Source organism: Corvus hawaiiensis, chromosome Z (assembly GCF_020740725.1).
Source record: "Corvus hawaiiensis isolate bCorHaw1 chromosome Z, bCorHaw1.pri.cur, whole genome shotgun sequence".
Taxonomy (NCBI): Eukaryota; Metazoa; Chordata; class Aves; order Passeriformes; family Corvidae; genus Corvus; species Corvus hawaiiensis.
The window spans coordinates 68,358,238-68,379,578 of record NC_063255.1 but is presented as its reverse complement, the minus strand read 5'-3'; the positions used below and the strand labels follow the sequence as shown (position 1 = coordinate 68,379,578).

Below are 21,341 nucleotides of genomic sequence, written 5' to 3'. Positions count from 1 at the left end.
TCAAATTCTGGCAGCTCACCTCACATGGAAATGTGATTTGGCAAAATTGGCAGTACTTTCTTGTGGCAAATAAAGATTTCCAAGGGTTGCTCCTAAACCAACAATGAGGCAAAAAAGTAAGTGTCAGACTCTCCATTTTTTCTTGTATGCTTACTACCTTGCCCAGTCTGCACTCCCTCTTGTATACAAACCCACTGGGTACAACAGGCAAGGATGGTGTACATCTTCAGTGCTAGGCTGGCACAGGTTCAACACATACCCCCAAAAAACAGCCCAGGAATTAGGGATTCCCATATCACGGCGTAAACCTGAGCCTAAGAAGTCAGTTTCTGGACTTCAGCAATAGTTCCCCCTGCTGGGGTGCAGAAGCCTTGAAGATAAGGGGGCTGATGCGTATGTCTCAAACACCAATGGACGATAGCTGTGGAGCCAGCCAAGGATTGCTGGTTATGACACCCTGCGAAAAAGAACAAGATGTGGCTCAAGAAGTAGGGCAGCACTTTTTTGGGACAAATGTCCTTCTTCTGAATCCTGGAGATAAGCACAACACAATACAGTTCAAGTACAGGAATGAAGTCAAGAAGTGGGCATGGACTGCAGTGGAGGGATCAAGACAACCCGAGACCCACAAAGTCCTCTGACCCATTTCCAGAAAGGTCTAGAAGAATGGACTGTGCACGATAACTCATTTACATAGAAAGCAAGAAAATTAGCTCCAGGATGTGAAAAAAACTATCTAAAAAATGTACTCCTCCAAAGCTGGGTTGTACAGGAGCCCCAGGACTCTGGACACCCCACTAGCTGAACTGACAGTGAAGCCAGGACTGGTGATCTCCCTTTCTTTCTCTCTCCCCCTCTTTAATACATCTCCCTCTCTCTCTCTTCTCTTTCAACCTACCTCTTTACCCAAAATCTACTGCTGTGTGCTTATAGGAGGACATCAGGAACTACCTTATAATAATTTCCATGCCACGTTGAAATTTACTAATAAAACTTCATACGCTTTTGTGGACTCTCTGACTTTTGCCATTCATTTTGACCATGAGCATCTATGAGCATCTTGGATGATCACTTACCCTTGAGGGTAGGATGTCACATGGGGTCTTCACAGTCACTTAGTGGACTGGACATCCCAAACCAGAAACAACACAAATCCCCCTGTTACTTCCGATTTTAACTTACATAGCAGCATCTAATAACACATTTTACATTATTTTAAAGTTCTGTACAAGAGTAACAATCTAAGTAACAAATTCTGGAGAAAGCTGCTGCAAGTACAAGCTATATCAGAATATGCTACCTGTGGTATATTCGGTCTGTAAATCTTTATTAATTATCCCTGTTAAATGCCATATGTTTTCTTGGAGATGCTCCAGTTAGTCTGTTGTTAAGTGTGAGATGAGTAAATAAATACTCATTTGGATTTTAAATGGTAACAAATTATTTCAGGCTTCAAAGAATCACAGAATTTTGAATGTTGGAAAAGACCTTCAAGATCACTGAGTGCAATGGCAATATGACCCCACTGTACCTCTTTACTTCCACTCTGCCCCCTCACCCCCTCAATTTCAAACATGTGTGAAGAGATGATTACATCCAACTAACTTTGTAACACGAGAAGTTTAAAGACTTTGCTGAATGTGGGGGAGAGCAATATTAATTACACATTGACTGTGCTAGTAACTTAGTTCCACTGGAAAGGCCCGCATAGTTTAAAAGGTGACAAAATCCTTGCAAGTGTCCAAATCACCCACTACATTCCTACAGCTTCACTAACTGCCTCCAACCTGCCTTGCTGGCTAAAAGTCCTCTTGATCTTACAGGGACCATCAGCAGACCTTCCCCTCCAGGTTAACACGGCAGCAGGTAACTGACTGTACCGGGTACCAGCAGTAATATGCAGAAAGGCTGCGCTTGTCTGAAAGGTGAAGAATATCAATAAAATCCATTTTCAAACAAAATGTCTCAAAAATCTCTCCTAGGCTTTCAAAAATCTCTCCTAGGATTTCAAAAATCACACTGCCAATGCAAAAGTTCAGCATGGTTTTTGAAAAGACAGGACTGCCAGAGCAAACTGGTAAAGGTGTCCCCAGAAGAGTCTAGGTTCTGTAAGGTATTGGAAATGGATTTCAAGATGCTTACTAAAGTAAAAATGACCTGAATACAACAGAGGAGAATTGGCTTTGCTACTGAAACAACCCAGCAAGCACAGCTCAACAAGCTGATCCTTCTGCCAGAGCTGAACACCCTCTGGATCTACACCGTGATCACAGAAAAAGAATAAAGACATGCCTCCTTTAGAAGAGCCTGTGGCTCTCTGCCATCTCCTTAATGAACAATCAAGACAGATGTATGTGTTATTTAGATGTCATGCTAGGAAGAATAATCTCCAAACATGGGTAAAATAAAAGACCTTGACCAAAGAGTAACTAGGCACAAGTTCTCTACATCTTCTGTAACATTGTAGAGTTATACAGCAAAGGCTGCACCAGGTTTTACCAGCCACGCAGCTTACACAAATACTAGAACTTTAAAAAAACACATTATCATCATAACAGTAATTAAAAACATGTTTTATATTGGTATAAGAAGATGTATAGCTTTCAATGACCTGTGTCAGAAAATGGCAAGAATAAACACTGACTTTTTTTTCACAAAAATCAAAACTTAAATTGTTTCATGAGAGAACATACAGTAAAAGAGCAGTGAAATATATCAACGTGAGAAAGCCAAGAGCCAGGAAAGAAATTACAAATTCCATTCTCTAGATACAATGAATAGTTTTCAGACAGCTCATCACATTTACCCCCAGCAATCTGAGCAGGGGTTAATGTATAATTGGAAGTCAGTGAAAAATACAGACAGCTAAGCGCATGGGTCATGCAGGGCTGCAGATATACTCCTCTAAATCCAGGTCACCTGAATTTTAAGGAGGAAGTTCCTAGTATGGGTGCAACTGAAGTGACATGCACATCTGCAGATATGACCCATATAACCAATTTCAGTGGGAGAACTGCACCCTTAACTGAGGTGTCTTAGGCCTTCATTCAGACAGTGCAGCTACTCACAACAGCAAAATTAAGCAAATACTTGAGGATAACCCTACATGGAGGGTAAATGAAGTAGGCTTTGAAGTGCTATTGTCATAGATGAACATTTAACCGTCTTAAATCTGTAAAGTGGAGACCAAAGCACTGTGTTTCCTATATACTGCACAAGGGGGATCAGGCATATAGATCCTGGAAAATAATGCCAGTATGTTCAAGATGTGGGTATTATTTTCCATAGAATAAATACACTTGTCAGTCTGACTTTGGTCTTGGTCACCTAAATGTGGGCGGTAAGATAGCATCTGTTTTCAACATGGGATTCACAGTCAAATGAATATACAGACAGAAATAAGTTGGTGTCTCTTTTCATAGAACAGTACACAAAAAAAAAAAGTACTTTCCCTTGATGTGGGATGTTTGGTTTCACTTCCCACCTCTGCATGAGTGGACTCAGCGTGTAACTCCCACCTCTCAGTGCAGTAGGACAGACTCACAAGAGACAGATATTCTCAGCACCTCTGAAGGTTTTTAAAGCCCTCAAAAAGGCTGAGAGAGTCACTATCTCTGGACAGGTAGGACTATGCAGAGTAAGGACTATGATTCGTGACAATTTCACATAACATAAATACCTTTGGTGTCTTGCAGCAAGGAAAAAAACTAGATCCTCTCCCCCGTCAAATCACTAAGACAGAGTCATGTTCACACACTCTCTGTATAGGCTAATTACCCTTTAAGTATACCATGCCCATCAGTGTCAGCAGAAGGGAGCAATCTGCAATGCATGTCCCAAAGGAGTGAGGCATGCACTCGGCTCCTGACAGACTGCAGAAGTTCAGGGGAAGGGCAGGGGCTGCACACCCAGTCTGAAAGGTTTCTGAGCAGGGATGAAAACTGACCTTGGGCCTCAAAGGGAACTTAACATGTGAAAACACTGATGCACATGGTGCAAAGTGGCATGTGAGAACTTTGACTCTCTGTTCCCAAGAGTGGGACACTCTGCACATCTCCCCTGCCTCCCAAGAGGAGCAACCCCAGACCAAGAAACCAGCAGCCTGATGCTTCCGAGGGGAAGGGAGGCAGTTGAAATTTCATTGTCCAGAACAGCTGGAGTACCCAGCAGAGGTACATGATTTTGTGACTTGTGGAGTGGCTGGAAGAACCCTGCACTGTTTCCTGCCAGGCACTGCAAAGCTCTTGTTCAGTGAGACCTGAACCCCTGTATGAACAAAATGCAACTATGAGCTATGTGTCCACACCTGCATGCCAGGATCAACAGGTCATGTTCAAATACTACCAGGAAAAAACAAAGATCACAAGCTTAGATCATGAGCCTGTTGTCCCCTTGCACAGGCACTTCTCCTACCACATCAGCACACAGAATTTCAATCCCCCAAGCACAAATGAACCCTTGACTTTTAGCACTGAAATACGAGCATGTACTCAAAATGCACCTTCTTGCTCCAACAACCCCACATAAAAGGTCAGTTGTGTGTATAAGCCACATGTATTGGTATACTATTAACAGGGATAGAAGACAAGGTGCAATACTGTAGCACGCAAACACTACATCTGCATCCAGTGCTTTACAACTGGTGAAGTATTAAAAAAAAAGCTGTCTAAACAGAAGTGAATGAAGGACAGGTGCACAGCTACAGCATTTACAGATAAAACGAGTCATCATTTGAGGTGGAGTAAACACATACTGTGCAACTTGCAACTCACTTCATCTTTGCAAATTGCATGTGCATCCAAATGCACTGCAGAAACTCCCGCACACTTGGGAAATACTGGATTTCCCCATGAAAAGAAGTAAAAAGTTGAGGAAGTGCCTTGCACATTAAAACATGCATTCTGTACACATTTTTCACTCTGAACTAGGTCAAAGTCTCAGTCTGCATAAAAATTATTCTCTTGGCTTACTGAATTTAGTGACACTGATGCATCTTACCTCTCTGATTTTTTTTCCCTTTCTGAAACACACACACACAAAAACCCAATTCTATGAAAAGAACCAAAATCATATTTTTTTGCCATTCTTTGTCTTCATTTTTTTGCTTTTATATGTAGCAAAAATTTTTCTTTCCTCATTAGAGCTTCCGATCATAATTCTTCCTTACATAAACTTACCAGTCAGTGCCTTTGAGCCTCCTTAAAACTCCCCTTTCTCACACTGACAGCATTTATAATCCTTACCTCCCAAAGATTTCTCCACAAAAAAGGATAACGTCTAATTGTGCAAAGACATTAACTGGCCCTTTTCATTTTCTTTTGCAGAAAGCGTAAGATTTTTCTCTTCATTTCGGTAAGATTTTTTCACATAATTTAAAAAAAAAAAAAATCCTGTTAGTTGTTGAGGCATGGTTGAATTAGCAGATTCTCCCTAAATGCAAACAACTGCAACCAGCAGAGCTTTTTGCAGCTGCTGCTGTGCCATGCAGCTCCGGGTGTCAGAGCTGTTCAGTGAGAGCTACACATACATCAAGAAGAAAAAAAAGCCTTAAGAGAGTAAAGTAATAAAAACAATCATAAAGAACAGTACATAATCTGGAGAAAAAATACTTTCTTTTTACTTAACAAATTCCAACTCCATTATCTAAAAAGGCATAAAAAGTGGTGAGGTTGACTTTTAACAGAAAGAAAATCTACCTCAAACAAGCTGTTTATAGAGCCACCTGCACAGAAGCAGAAAATGAAAAGGAGGCAGAGCTGTAAAGCAAGAGTCATTTAAAAGAAGATAGCTTTTTCTACCTGGTTTGGTTGCCCTTCTTCGAATCCTCATTTTAGGTAATGAAGGCCAAGAGTAATTAAAAGGTGAATCAGAGTCTGAGTCCATTTTTGTATTAAATAAACATAGAGCAGATTCCCAAAGTTGCACTTTGTTGTTCTCAATAGCAAGTCAAGCCTAAGAGTAATGTGGAATAAACGAATGGACAAAGAAGGATCAAATTGCCCACTAAACACAGGGGAGGGAGAAGCTGTAAATGTTTGCACTCTTCAGGCATCCAGGCATGTAGACAGATCAGGCTGCAAATATTAAAGCAGAGGCAAGGAGGTTAAAGTATGAGAGCTTCGAGCTGAGCTGCTGCATTGCGGTCAAGAGCTATTTGAAAGGTCACTGTGTGCCAATGAATCATTAACTCACCTTTCCATTTTGATGCAAATGAAAACAAAAGGAGCCGGGTAAGGAATGAGAAAATACTTCTCAAAAGCAAATAAACTATTGCAAAGCTTTGTTTCCATGCTAAAAGTGGGGTTTAGAAGATCTCAAATTGACATCAGGCAAAATGCTGGAACTAAAGAAGCCTAAGATTAACACCAAGCTAAGAGTACTAATCAATCTGCTGGGCTCTATATGACTCCAGAGTAATACCCCTCCTCTCAGCATTTACAGTTTTGGCAGACCTTGGGATGTTGCAGCTGGAAAAGCAGTGATAACCCACTCAAAATCTGTCACTCCCATCTTTCTAGCTCAAATGAGCTTAAAGCTTAAGTGTCATGAAGAAAGATTACACTGTCATTAAAGGAGCATTTATTCCAATAATATTTAGTCTGCACAGTAATTTCTCCTTCACACAGTCACCAAGTTAAGACAGTGAATCATCAGGATTTTGTAGAGCTGGCACCTTTACAGCTCTGGTCTAACTTCACGGCAGTGCACAATACAGCTAGTGACTAATTTACAACAAATCTTCCATTCTTATACAGTCTCCCTGAACAACTCATAGGCAATTAGTATTCAGTAGGAACTCATTATCCCTTCCCCCAACATCTTTACTCTACACAAACTACATTTTTTTCAAACAGGCTCGTATGTGGCTATACAAGAGCTAATACAAAAATAACATGTCCACTGTTTCTTAACCAACTCCAGCAAACATTTCTTTTAGTTACTCCACAATGTATGTGGTTTTGTATTCCACATAAAGGAGGAGAGGGAATGTGGATCAGCTTAAATGTCAGGTTTTGGAAGATGATGACATTTGAGCTTGTTAACATTCCTTACTTCACTTCAATTATTTTTCAGGCTGCTAAGGTCTGCAGCGCTACTTCTGTATTATGTTTCAAGTGATTCTTTGATCCACATTTCGTTCAGAGATAACAATGTATTTGTTGAAGAAAATAATGCAATTCAAATGCAAATTTAATTCAAAACCCATTAGAAAAATATCTATCATATTTTCAGGGATAAAGTAATTATACAAGCCCTTCATAAAGTGCACAAATTACATAAAACACGATTGAAACACATCATTGTTCTGCCCTTCCTTTAACTGAAGTTCTGCCAGCTTTGTTAGGCCTGAAAAGAGTAATTCACCCCAGACGCTGGAAGCCTTAGACTTTCACTTTAAATATTAGACACTCACAGAGACTTTGTTTGATTTATATGTATAATTAACAGCCCCAGGGAATTACAACAGACAATGGAAAATACAGGGAGGATATAAATCCATGCTTTAAGCATCCACTTCAAAATATCTCCACTCCCTGGAATGTCAGGTTCAAATTGCACTGATAAATCCCCTGGGCATACAGGAATGCAGCCACTGACGTACTCCTTCCCACCTGCACACCACCCAGGGCACTCGCCTGCCTCCCACCATGGCCATGATTTGAGAAAAGGATAGGACAGACCATATCAATTAAAGAAAGCCTTTCCAACTGCTCCAACAGAAAAGATTTCCCCCCTACACAGCAAGATTCCCTACACAAGTGTGCTGTCTGGCTCACTGGATATATTTAACGCCAACCAGAATAAAAGCTTTCATTTCAAACATGCACAAATGGCAGTGTTCCATGGACAAAGGGCGGTTTAAATTTAGAGGGCTGTTTGTTTTACACTTTGCTTTAAAATTTCTCACCTTTCAATTTCATCAATTATTCTTTTGTTCTACTTTATGAGAAATGGTAAATTTTGCTTACTTCAATGATATCTCCCTTTGTGCATCTTTTCTGCAAATCTGGGTTTTTTTGCTTATATATTCAGCTAAAAGAACTCACTCTCATTGGTCTTCCTGGACTTCTGTTTAGTCCAGGGAGGGATGACCAGAGCCGAACAAAACATTCACCATGAGGAAATGCAGCCAGTGTATTTAATGGCATTAAAATACTTTACATGCCGAGACATTTACTTTCCTGAATGACCTCTGTACACTGCATAAATGTTTTCACTGACTGCTCAGTTATTGCCTCCCTCCACTAAACAAGCCACGTTCACTTAACATTCTAACACAAATTAGTAATTAAGATTGTTAAATAATTTTTCAACAGCAGCCCTATTACATAATTCTCAGAGAATCCAATGACTAATTTCTGCAGTGATAAAACCCTGATCATGCACTCCTGCTGTTTATCATCTATTTTTTCTCCCAAGTTTTTAGGTTTTTCACCTGCGTACTCTGCGTACTGCAACCTCTCCTGAATAGGATCGCGCACAGGAATTTGTCAATTGCAGTCTGAAAGTGCAGATAAATTATCAACCTTAACCCCTATTTTTGAAGGGTTAATTGAATATCACTCACATTACTTTCTCTCTTTGGGCCTTGTGAAAGACTTCTTTTTTCTTATTTGTAAAACTCCTTTATGCAACCATGAAAGATGTCATGCTGTTCATTGCCACAGAGAAGGGCTTTGCTCTACAGTCTTAGACTAAAAATATTTTGTTTCTTGCACTTTGTAGGATGATCCAACCCACTTTTCACCTGCCACTCTTTCTTTCCAAAGTGGTGACATTTGCAGGCAGCTACCACAGAGATCTGGCCACTTATGAGATAGAAGGTGCTTTCTAGCTGGAAAATATTAACCTCACTTTCCACTGAAAAAATGTTTTTCACTATATATACCAAGGTACAGATGTGAAGATAAAGAACAAATGGGGGGTTTATGGATACTAAGGTTAACACTTTTGATAAATAATGTAATGCCTTAAATTCTTTCAACCAATGCTTTCCAAAATACATTCATAAAATCTAAATATTTTTCAGAGATAGTACAGTGTATTGTCTACTGTCTGACCATTCCTGTGGCTCATGGCTAGATGGAAGGAAGCAAAGGAATGTCACCACATCCGCAGACTCCATGGAAGAGCACTGTTGCCTCCCTGCATGGGCAGTGGACAACACCATGGTGCCAAGTGGGTGGGCTCCCTCTCCCCAAACAGTGCTAAACCACAGCTGGCAGTTCTCTCTCTCGGGTAGAGCAGAAGAGGACAGCCCTGAGCCACTGCCCCCTCCCCAGACGGAGAAGGGATGGAAAGTGTGGTTAACAACTCCACAGACAGGGCTGTAAAGGGTCACTTTTGAACACAGGTAGAATGAGAGCTGCCTGAACAAAAGCTCTGCCAAAAACACCCTGCTCAGTTTGCTCTGGGAAGAGTCTCCTCTGATTTAGCAATGCAACTGATTTTCCCCAGCTTGATTCTGCCCCAGGCCCAGCAGAGCCTACAATCCTTTCCCAAAGTACATTGCAGGATCTGACAAGATAAAACGGTGTAGAAAGGGTTAGGTGATCTTCGCCACTGGTGTCTGTGATCCACAGGCACACGTGGCTTCCCTACCTTCTTCACTCCATTGTTCTTACTAGTTAGAGCGTATCTTCCCACAGAGAGGATCAGACAACGCACCTAGACAAACTATCTGCTTTACCCTACATTAGACCTAATAAGACTCAGCAAATATAAATTAAAGGCAGTTAAAAGCAAAACATTACCAATTAGATGCCAGGCACCAAGAACTCTCCAACTCTAACACTCTTTCCATTTGCTCACAACAATGATGCGTGGCTATGCAGACTACGGCTGCCAACATCCTCATAGGTCTTGAAGGATGGCTTGTCACAGACATTCTTCTTACCATTTCTCTTCTCTACTAAAGACCTCTACTAGGTCTTTCTTACAAAAGTTTATATAGGAATAGTCAGAAAAGCTTTGCGACATCAATATTCTTTCCCTCTCCCAAATCATTGATGAACCGATCATTGAAGAACAAAGAACCACGCCCAGATCCTTAAGATCTTGGTTGATAACCTCCTCCATTTGTTCTTATGATCCTCCTTGTTGCTAAATTTCTGATGGGTGAATTCAGGCATTTGGTTTAAGGAACTGGCCCATTATTTTCTTATTTTGCAAACAGAGGTCTCCCACAAGTAACACAGCAGTTTGGGATTTAAACTGTTCAGCAATGGATTTCAAATGGTCCAGGCAGCCAGCCACAGTCCATCATCACTACCTGAGGTTATGGCAGTATTTGGTGGATTCCCTCTCCCTCTCCAGCATGCTGCAGCAGGCTACCCACACTGTATCACCCAGAGGAGATCAGAGCTGGGAAGGGCAGGGAGCAGGGCAGGGGAAGGAAGAACACAGAGTTTCTTGCACTGCGTGCTTTCCTTGCAAACAGAGTCACAGAATGCCAGGATGGGTCAGGTTGGGAGTGACCACAGCAGTCACAGTGGTCCAATCTCCCTGCTCAGGGAGGGTTATCCCAGAGCACTTGGCACAGGATTATGCGCAGATGGTTCTTGAGTATCTCCAGTGAGGGAGACTCCACAACCTCTCTGGGCAATCTGTTCCAGTGCACGGTCACATGCTCAGTAAAGAAGTTCTTGCTCATGTTCAGGTGGAACTTCCTGTGCATCAGTTTCTGCCCATTGCCTCTTGGCCTATTGCCTGGCACCACTGAGGAGAGCCTGGTTCATTGTCTTGACACCCACCCTTTCGTAATTTATACATATTAATGAGGCACATGCCTGTTTTCCACAGTTTCAAACCTGAAGAAGCCACAGGTTTCAACAGGATGAAGGATCATAGCCATTCAGTATCACGGAGCCTCTTTTTCCCACTACGAGTTTAAAGTAGCATAATTTGCACTCCCAGAAAAGCACCGTCCTGGGTGAATTAGGTATCAAAGTTAGCCACATTCTGACATGAGATTAAACAGCTCTGACCCCCAGCCCACAAACCTCCCACTTTCACGTCCCACTCATGCTCTGTTCTTCACTTTCCATTCAAAGATCTGATGACAAAACTCACCCACATTTGGGACCTCTTTTTCCATAACAAGTGTCTTCTGTAGATGTTGTATAGACAGATAACAGAAATATTAATGAAAAATATAAGATAACAAATACAGTACTAGAAATTTGGGTCAATTTTTCATTGACTTATTTGTGCAGGTTTTGGACACTAGCCCGGAAAGGAACATAGAACAGCTGCTGCCTTCACAGACACTCAGCTGAGAGCAGCAGACCACCCTATCCATCTCCAGAAACACTGTTCTAAGACACAACAAGTTTACTGAAACACTCTGCAATCACGGCAGGCTGCAGGAAAAGCAGAGGCAATTTGTGTGCACTGCTTTCTGCATTGCTTTAAGCTGGACTGCCAGCCCAAGAGTATTTATGCTTAACTGCATTTACTTCCAAATGGATGTAGCTTTTTATCATTCCTAGACAAGGCACATAGAATTACTGTGTTGCAGCAAACCATCCAGACTGAGAGAAGATCATGCTCCCTAAATTTCTATTGACATCCTTACTATTCCCCAGCAGATACATTTCGAATTGCAACATGAATTACTAAATTAATTGTTAAGGCTATTTTTTTAATGCTTTCTTTGAAAGCAGGGTGACAACTACAGTTAGAACACTTATAACAAGAGTAACGCTGTTAAAAGTGATAAAAATATGATGTTTGTGATATTCAATGAATGATAAATTCTCCAACAAAGAGGTCTTAGCCATAGGTACCTCTTTTGGAAAGCAACTGTTTGTAAGCGGTGGTACTTCAGGCTTGTTTCTTTGATAAACTAAAAAACAATGTACCTTCACAAATTTAAAAGAAACAGCTTTGTATAAACTATACCAGTACTGCAAGATCCTTGGAAAACACTCACCAGACTAGGATATAGAAGGGCTCAGTATTTTTACAAAATTTAGGCAAGAACATGACCTCTGCCTAATACTGACAGGATGTAGGTCCATGGGCACACACACTGCATCATCTTGGGTTTTGTCTCAAACTCTTCATGTTTGGATTCTGCTTTTAGGATTCTTCATGTTTGGATTCTGCTGTTAGGATTTCACAGCATTCCTCCAGCTCAGACCTTTCTGATCTCTGGTTCATGACTGATGGCAGGTATTTACTTTTTTATCCTTGTCATACAACACACCAAGCTCACTCTAGGGTAACAAGCAAGCTCGGTTAGGATAAGAAGCCCATTAATACTACTTTCACATGGCAGCGGTCAGGATGCCCTGACTCTTGAAACAACCACTAAGCAAAGCACATAGAGAGATAATTTGCCTAAATGATCTCCTTGTCCAATATCTATTCAGATCAAAAAAGTAGCTGGGAAATACAGAACGAATGTGGGTGGAAAGCTCGTCGCTTTTTTGTCCAGTATCCTGATGAAAAGCTCCCTGATGAAAGTAAGAGATTATTTGCAAAAGCCCGAGGACTAAGGAATTAGTCTTGCTTGTTTCAGCTCCATGGAGGCCTGTGAGAGCAGGAACAAGGAGCATGCATATCGCCTCACGTGAAAGCAAACTGAAGTTTGACTTGGACCTCACTCCTACTGAAGCTGTGCCAATGACTTGGTTATTGAGTCTACATTTACACTGGCAGTCTGTGATGCCAAAAAGTTCACCAAAGACCCACCTCATTAAAAATCCAATTTTCCATGTTTCAGGGAAGACTTCAAGGGAAGACTGCCTCTTGAGGAGGAAGAAAGCTGAGAAATGTTTTCTTGTGTGCACTCTCAAGGCTACAAGTGTTTTCTTCACAATGTATTTCTGGATTATATTTCACATTTAAAGAGTAACTTGATGTTAGATACATCCCAGATTGCTTATTTATGTTAGCATGAAATGAAACTGGGCAGAAGATAGGCTGGAAAAAAAGGTTATTTAACATCAGTTTAAAAAAAGCGCCTCTTTTTGAAGGGTTATTTTGTTGAGCAAATTTGTTTGGGATTTTAGGCAGCGGAAGAGAATAAGTTCTGGGAAGACAGACATCATATGTTTGTAGCTTGTTGATTTTTCTTTCTTTTTTTCTTTCTTTTGAGGTTAACTTGAATTATAGTGCCTCAGAAAATAAAGAGTGGAGGAAAGTCCAAGCAACAAGAAAAAGCTTGTTTTAATGCCTGATGTTGCTTCTTCCAGATTTCTCCACAGCTTTTTAATTAAACTCAGTTCAGGCACACATCCCAGGAAAACCTGACTTCCCATATCTTCTGCAGCTCTTAACTATTCTGCAGTCTACAATAGTCCATTGTTTACAGACACTCCAAACAAATGTGAATATTTTTATCTACTGAAATAAGCTACTGTCATGTTTAAATGTTGTTTAAAAATTACTGCTGGCAGTACTCTGACAGATCAAGCCCAAGGTAAGTCTCCAGTGCAAGGAACCATGCAAAGATTTCGCAAAGTGGAAGAAGCAGCACAAAGATGTCAAAGCTGCAGCCCAAAACGCCAGAGGGCAATTGCCACCATCATCAGCTGCAGTGATAACTGTGCAATTTTCTTCAGTTGTTGTTTCTCTCTGCAACTTTCAAACCATCTACCTTTTGACTAAAAATGAGGTTTTTAAAATCTTCCTTTACCACAAACTGAACTTCTTTGGCACAACCAGTCTAAGTATTTGCATATCTCCAATCATCGAAGTACTGCAGTGCCTCTTTATCACCTTGGTCTCTATAGTCTTCTTTCTTTCAGGAGAAAATAAGTTGCAGAGAAAAGATAAGTGATATGCCCAAAGTCTTGTTAGAAATCTGTTAAGGAGAAAAATTGAAGCAGAAGTCTGCAGCTCCTGGAGTAGAGATGCTATGCTGGATCACTCAGCCTCTCTGAAAACATACATAAAGCAAAGATAGGATTGAAAACTGCCAGAAAAATACAAAAATGACCAAAACCAGAAAAGATCTGCATAGCCTGAATCACAGGACTCCTGTAACTGTCTCAAATAGGCAACACTTAACACATAACTTTCACTCTTACCTACTAGTAACCATAAAATTATTTCCTGTAGTTCCAATGTCAAAACAGGCACACTTTACTCCAAACACTTCTAAATGCAAACATTCTGGCCTGAAAAACCCAGAAGCCAAAAAAAGCACCAAAAAAAGATATGATCACAGTAAGTGCAAAAAAATAATAATTTTATAGACATAACAAAAACTGCAAAAAGGTAGGACTCCAGACAGCAGGACCATGCTTTTTTTTATCTTAAAAGAAAAAAAAATTCTACCCCTTTTAAGTCCTACCAACCACGGTGAGGAAATCTAATCAAAGAAAGGAACAAAACAGCAACACTGAAACCAGACTTTTCTGCAGATTTCAGTACAGGCCCACTGGTTTACAGAGAAGAAGATCATTATGGCAGTTATGTTTTGTTCCTTAAACTGATATGTGGTTAAATAGGTATTTCTGTGGAATCATGAAAATCAAAGGGCAGACTCTACTAAAAATATTTTGTATCTGCCTGGTCACAGAGTGAACTGCCAAAAAATTTGGCATCAGTAATTTTATCTCTGGCGAAACATGGCTTCCAGGAGTTTTTCATCACCAGCAGAGCAAACAGAGTAGAAGAGACAGACACCGCTAGGTTGCTGGCAATGTAAGGAGGAGATAATGGAAATTATTTTGAAAAGTTATCATCATCCTCCCTTCCTGAAGTTTAGTGGGGGAAAAAAAAAAAGCTGTATATCCTTGGAAGAAAAAACTGCGTGTTTGGGTCACTTTTCTTAATGGAAAAGAGAAACCTTTACAGCTTTATAAATGGCCTTGCGAACATTATTTTTCCAAACCAGCTATGCAAAACAGGAAAGAATTATAAATGTTTAGAAACACATGCCCTGCTCACACTGTTACATGCCCAACAGTAACAGCATACAGCTGTCACCTCCTAGACTTTCTCCCAAAATGTACAGGGTTGCTGATTCTGAGGACAACAATGCCTGGCAATAAAACACATGCATTATATTGAAAGGAAAAAAAAAAATCCTTTTTTTGTTGCTTTCTGTTTATTTCTTTTATTTGATCTCCCCAAACAGAATTGGTTTTCTCTCAATATTTCCAGCACGTTTGCCTTCAATGAAACAAGAAAAAAAGTGCTTGGGGGTTTTTTTGTTTCATTTGTTTCGGGTTTTGTTTTGTGTTTTTTTCCTCTTGTAAACATAAAACAGATCTCTAACAATTTCTGAAGGAGACAGACAGAGGGGGAAGAACACTGGCAGGTGTGACTAGCACTGGGGTGTCTCCATACAGCCTCCTGTTAAGCATGGTCTAGGATCGTGTTGTGCTCTACTCCTACTCCTTCCATTCTTAAATACTGCAAACTCAAAGTCCATCATCTTCTTGGCTTCTTATTGGACCATCACACTCCCTGGACTGATATCCCAGGGGCTCTCCAGAGATCCTGGAGGATGAGAAGCCTCTTGCACAAAAAATATTGAACTACAATTCTCAAAACCAAACTACAAGACTCTCTACTAGACCTGGTGCCTAAGACAGCCAGGTCCCAACCCAAAGATGAAGAAAGCAGGGAGCAAGGAGAGCTGGTGCCCTTTCAGCATCCTACCAAATGTTGAAAGTACCTCTGCAAAGGCATTCCCCAAACGTTGTCAGTAAAGAGCCATAAAGATCAACACGACTGAAAGGGATGTCTGAGGAAGAAGACAGAGAGCAGGAACAGGAGAGCCCTTCCAGTAGCCACTGCTACTTCAAAGATCCCTTCCAATCAAAACCATTCCATGACAACACTGATTTTTGGCAGAGATTTCTAAAGCAGGAACCACATAGAAAAAGAAGTGAGAAGCAGAAGTGGGGGACTTTGTACCTCCATTCAAAGAGCACTCACATTCTAGCTCTTACGAGTCCTCTTTGATTTACACATCCAGCTACTAGTGAGATTCCAGAGTTCGCTTGTTTCTATTCATTCTTTTTCATTCAATCCCCCTTAGCTGTTTCCCTCTCCCCCACTGACAACCATTTTAATTTCTCTTCTTATCCCCCACTGTGTGCTTTTCCTGCCAAAGCCACTGCCATTTAACAGGACTGCCAAGCAAACAATTGTTTTTAGAATAGTTTAAAACAATCCAGGGTAGGAAAACTACAATATTTAGCAATATGGTTAAATGAGTCAGGTTAGAATGTATGCTGATTTTTACATTCAAATAAACCAGTAAACCCATCTTTGGTCAACTTACAAATTTTTGCTGTCACCAAACTCTTATTTCCAGCCTTCATCCCTCCCCACTTCCACTTTTTATTGCACACCCAATAGCCCACTCACTCCCCAGCCTGCACTTCAGTCCCATTAGATCTCAAACACAGCGTGCACCAGAAGCCTTTCCGGCCCCGCTGAGCTCAACAGCAAAATCCCACCAGATGTCTATGCAGTGAGTGTTTCAGCCAGTTTGGCTGCACAACCCAGAGATGGGCAAGGAGAGCCCACAGTGTGGCCAGCAGCAAGTTCATGCTCCAGTCCTTACACACGGCAACCAAACTTTCATTTACAGTGGCTTCTAAAACAAGTAGAACTGATTTCACTGCAGCTTTTCCACAAAAAGTCAGCTTCTTAAATGTATTCTAAAGTAGAACAATATTGGGGGCGACAGAGGGTTGGTTCTTGTTCATACAGGTGTTAAAACAAGGACTATTTCTTAGTTTAAGATAAGATGATCCCATGCTCAGGACACACTTCACATACACACGTGTACGAACACATATATGTATATCTACACATTTTGATTTTACTTTATGTGCAAATAAGAGGCCGAAGAAAATTTATTTAAATCAAATTTTAAGCACCTAAATGTTGTCCAAATCATATGCAAACTCACCATTCTTTTTACCCTCTTAGCTCCTCTAGGAATCTACACTACCACTCCTAACAGTATGAACCATGGCCAAAGTCACGTGCTTGTTCCTCCAAGATGACTCAGGATCTGATGCTGCTGCCCATCCAAGCATCAGAGAATGAGCAGGTCTGAAGCCAGAGGGCCTGGCTTCTGTTTCAGCTGTTGCACACAATGCTCTGTGAATGATGCCTTAGCAGGAAAAGGCATTTCAGGAGTAAGAAAAAGAAATACCAGCTATCATTTCACGGTGGAGACCTTCCACTTTGAGAGCTTCTAAATTACTATATGTTCTGTCCAGATGGTATAACTGGAACAAAGACCAGAGCAAATGTGGCTGTCAGATTAACAAACCATAATCACTCCCCAATGCCTCCACACACATCTACATTGAGACACAGTCCAATACTTTGGTCTTGCTTGACAAAACAGATTTGAACACACGGGCACTAATATCCCACATACCTTGCATTTTTGAGCAAGGCAAGGAGTGGTACAGTGTCCTATCCTCAAAAGCACTAAAGTTAGGATGACTGTGAATATTAGGCTTTTTGCTACTTGTCCCAATTCCCTTATGGACCTCTCATATTGCCTCTATGGGACAGTGAGACAAACATCATTAAATAGTTGAAGTACAGGTATTTGGCATAACAGTAACTAAAAAAATAGATAACTAGATGCTGATTTAGTGAGAGGTAATAAAATAATCTGCCAGCTTCTTATCTTAGAACTGTCTCTGAGTTTATGTCAGCTCATTTCCCTCTAACATATATCCCCCTATGCACGCACATCTAACCCCTCCCTTTCTGCACACACAAAGCGAATCTTCACAGCACCAAAATCTGTGTACAGAATGCTACCGTTTAGGCTGCTCTTTCTGAGCTCAGTGTTGGACTACAGGCCAGTGATATCAGATCGGCAGTCTCTGCCTGGCACAGCAGCTCCCACTTGCAGAGCTTAGTTACTCATCATGTTTTCCAACTTGCTGTGCTTTCCATGAGCCCATGTTTGCATATTGCTCTTGTAGCTTTCCGCAAAGCTTGAAAATACCTTTCCAGTTGAGTTTCAGTCTCTAAAGGTGCTGTCGAGCACAATTGGCTATATTCTCCTACCAGGCCCACAACTCACTGTGGCTTTTAAACATTTCTACATACCTCATTTCACCTTCGGTTACATATGTTGGCTCTATCAGATATTATTTTCAAGGCTGTTGTTCCTACAACAGCTAATACATTACTGAAAAATACAGGTATCATAATAGTGTTGGATACACCACCCATGTATGCTAGAGACAAAAGAGGTTCCCTCTCTGCCATAGATACAACTGGCTGATCTTTCAGCAAGTTACTCTGCAATGTCAATTACCTTCACCTCTTTTAAAGAAACTGCCTCGTGTCTAACTGACATCACACTATGCATCAGTAGCTTTTGGGAAGTCAAAATTTTTAATTCTTTCTTACCTACATCCAATGAGACACGATCTTCATTTTCTTTAGAAGGAACCCCAGAGTCTCGGAAAGGCTAGAAACAGAAAAATTGAGCTATATCTCTGAAGACAATTTGTTGTATTTATGCTTAGTTGCAATCTGTGCTACAGGCTTTCATAATTCAGTTCAAACACTATCAAGCAACAGTCACTTCATTTTAGCCATTTTTATAAACGCAGCTGATATGGCGTTCTACTTCCATACGCAAATGAATCCTAAGGACTCAAATTCTAACTATAATTAAAGAAGAGACCAAACTACCTCTTACTTCCCATGCAAACTTCAATCTTCAGCCTGTTTTTCTCTTACAAAGTTTAATTGTGCTCTGACTAGCCAATATACAGTGCTCTGGAGAAAAGAGCAATATTTTCTAAGATTTGAAATACTTCTAATGCCGGAGCTGTTCACACCTGTAGAAATGTCACAGTTCAGTTCATTCATTATAGATTCATTATAGCCTTTCTACTAGATCAAAACAAGAGACAATATGGGACCAGAATCTTTTCCCCCCAGCAAGACTCATGAGCTACAGTATTCTGCTCCAACACACCCTTTCAACACAGACTCCAAATTGTGTGCATACTGTAGATATAATTCTGAGATTTCACAGATTACAACAGCAACATGTGACTTCCAAACAAATGGTCAATCTTCTGCGTGGCTGGTAATAAAAATTTAAAAATTTTAAAATCCCAAGCAACCAACCAAAAAAAAAGCCTATAAAGGTGACCACATTCATAAAAATTACCTAATGTGTCAGCTCAGCAATATTCCACTACATTCAAATGTTATTAAAAGAACCCAAAACAAACAGTAGTCACTTGGTATTGATATCACTTTTACCAGATTTTCCAGGTTTGACCAGATTTTATTTCTCTCAGTCTAAATTATTATTTTAGCTGCATACCCACTGAGGTAATAATCAAGCTCCCACTTGAAAAGTGTTCAAAAAACACCAAGACAAACATTTTCCAATCATTTTGTAAACAAATACATATAAATAAAAAGCAGAATATAAGACTAGAGATCAAATACAACTGACAGAAATACAGTTGTAATGGCACTTCTCACATATTTTGGTCTCTCCCAAAAGCTGTTTAGATACCTCCAAGTAGATGACTATGGGAACTTGCAGTATTTTTTGCATCAAGCATTTTTCCTATTTACATCCAGTTAAGGACTCACAGTTACCCGCAGGGTCTCTCTCAGAAACTGACTCCTCAGATGTAATGAACCATGCTGTCTCAAGGATGAAACTTATGTTAGACAGGTTGTGCTGACCCCAGACTGGCAGCTGCCAGCTCCCTAAAGGCACTAAGCTTCACCATAAATACAAGAGCTTTCTGGTCCAAAAGCAGAGCTTGCTTCTGCAACCCAGCTTTCCAGCCCGCAACTACATAACAGGTTCTTTCAAATAATAATCATCTACACACGTAACTATTCCTGCCAGATAGAAATAGCAAGAAATGCTGCCTGGCAGGCTAGAATTTATTTGTTAGCTCTGGTATGTGCTCAGATAGGCATGCAGAGGTTGCTGCTTCTCAGCCTAAATAAAGCTTAGCTATTTGTAGAAGGAGAAATCTGTACCTTCGTGTCATCCTGGGACAAGTCACCAGATGCTGAGCTCATAGGACCTGCAAGAGCAAAGACTTCTGCCTTTAATAACAAGAAAATTCAGTTTGTGTCTGCTTTGGTTTCTGCTGCTGGTCTCTCTCCTCTTTCAAACAGAAAAGGGGACACAAGAAGCAGGCAGGCAAGCCAGAACAATGGACATGGGCAGCCCATGCATCTCCCCACAGCGGCAATCCCGTGGGCAGCATGCAAGCTGGATGCACAACAAGTGCTATGTTATTGTCACAGTTATGTTTGGGCTGATTAACCCCTACATGCTCAGAAAATCAACAGCTCCAGCACTGTGCCTCACACCAACGTCACAGAGCAGCTGAGCTCTGCTTTTCTTCTGCAGGGATTTCATGCATTTTCTGAAATTAGACTTTGTATTTTTAACCCAAGTAGTAAAAAAAAAATAACTTCACTTCTGTCACTCTTTTTTCTCTTTGGTTGGCTGGTTTTTGGTTTATACTTTCTTCCAAGGGCTGTGGAGAAGGACACAGCAATGGCAAAAAAAAACACCAAAAAAACCACCTCCCACACTTTTTAAGTTTTGCCCAAATGCAGCCTGAAAGACTACTGTGAAACAGCAAAGAAGAGTAATTTGGATACAGGAATGTAAATGAACACAAGCATCATTCATGCTTCCAGGAACATTATAATTTAGCACACATGTTTTTAAAAAAATGAAAATGAAATTACATAGAGACATCATGGTAAATATGTCTCATTTTATACTGAACCTTTCAACTCTAGGTTCATATCTGTTCTCAGATACCCTCTTCATTTCTCAGTCAGCATAGGATACCTTGAGGTATATGGAGTTTAGGGACGTTTACTGGCATTGAACTAAGTATATCTCAAGTTTTTTTAAGAAAGCATTGTATCAATACATCTTGGGAAAAACAATTCAAAGACAGCTGCCTGTTACCTAAATCACGCAATCTTCAGCAATAAAAACCCCACCTGACCTACAGGTCTCTCAGACATGAAGTTCTGGGATGCAGTTATAGGCCCACTGCAACCTGTTGTCCCTGACCTCGGCAGTGCCCCTGGACACTGGCAGGAGTTAGGACTGGGTCCGTGCTTATCAGTATCAGGATCATTAATTTTGAATTAATCCGCCTTCTTTAATTAACTTCCTGCAGCACTCATATATATATATATCTCCCCTTGCATTCTAACACAGGGTAATCAGCACAAAATCCCTGCTGCTGTCAAACTAAGCATTCCAGATGTTATCCTTCAGCTAGTAGGAATAGACTATTTCTTGGGTAACTGCAAATGCAGTCACCAACTTTAAAGCTTCCTTGAGAAGGTTTTTTTTTTTACAGTATTGACAT

General features: G+C 40.6%; 1 protein-coding gene across 7 annotated transcripts in view; it reads right to left on the bottom strand.

The window, feature by feature from the left end:
* Positions 1 to 21,341, bottom strand: part of ARHGEF28 (Rho guanine nucleotide exchange factor 28) — a 120,052-nt gene that overhangs the window by 57,358 nt on the left and 41,353 nt on the right. For 5 of the 7 annotated variants that reach the window (XM_048292756.1, XM_048292758.1, XM_048292757.1 and 2 more), the window contains 2 exons: positions 19,975 to 20,021; positions 18,361 to 18,421 (listed from right to left, as the gene is read on the bottom strand). In XM_048292756.1, the coding sequence (XP_048148713.1) occupies positions 18,361 to 18,421; positions 19,975 to 20,021 (108 nt within the window). Of the gene's footprint in view, positions 1 to 5,798; positions 6,079 to 18,360; positions 18,422 to 19,974; positions 20,022 to 21,341 lie in introns of those variants that run through there. The other 2 variants (XM_048292762.1, XM_048292763.1) reach the window with 2 other exon arrangements.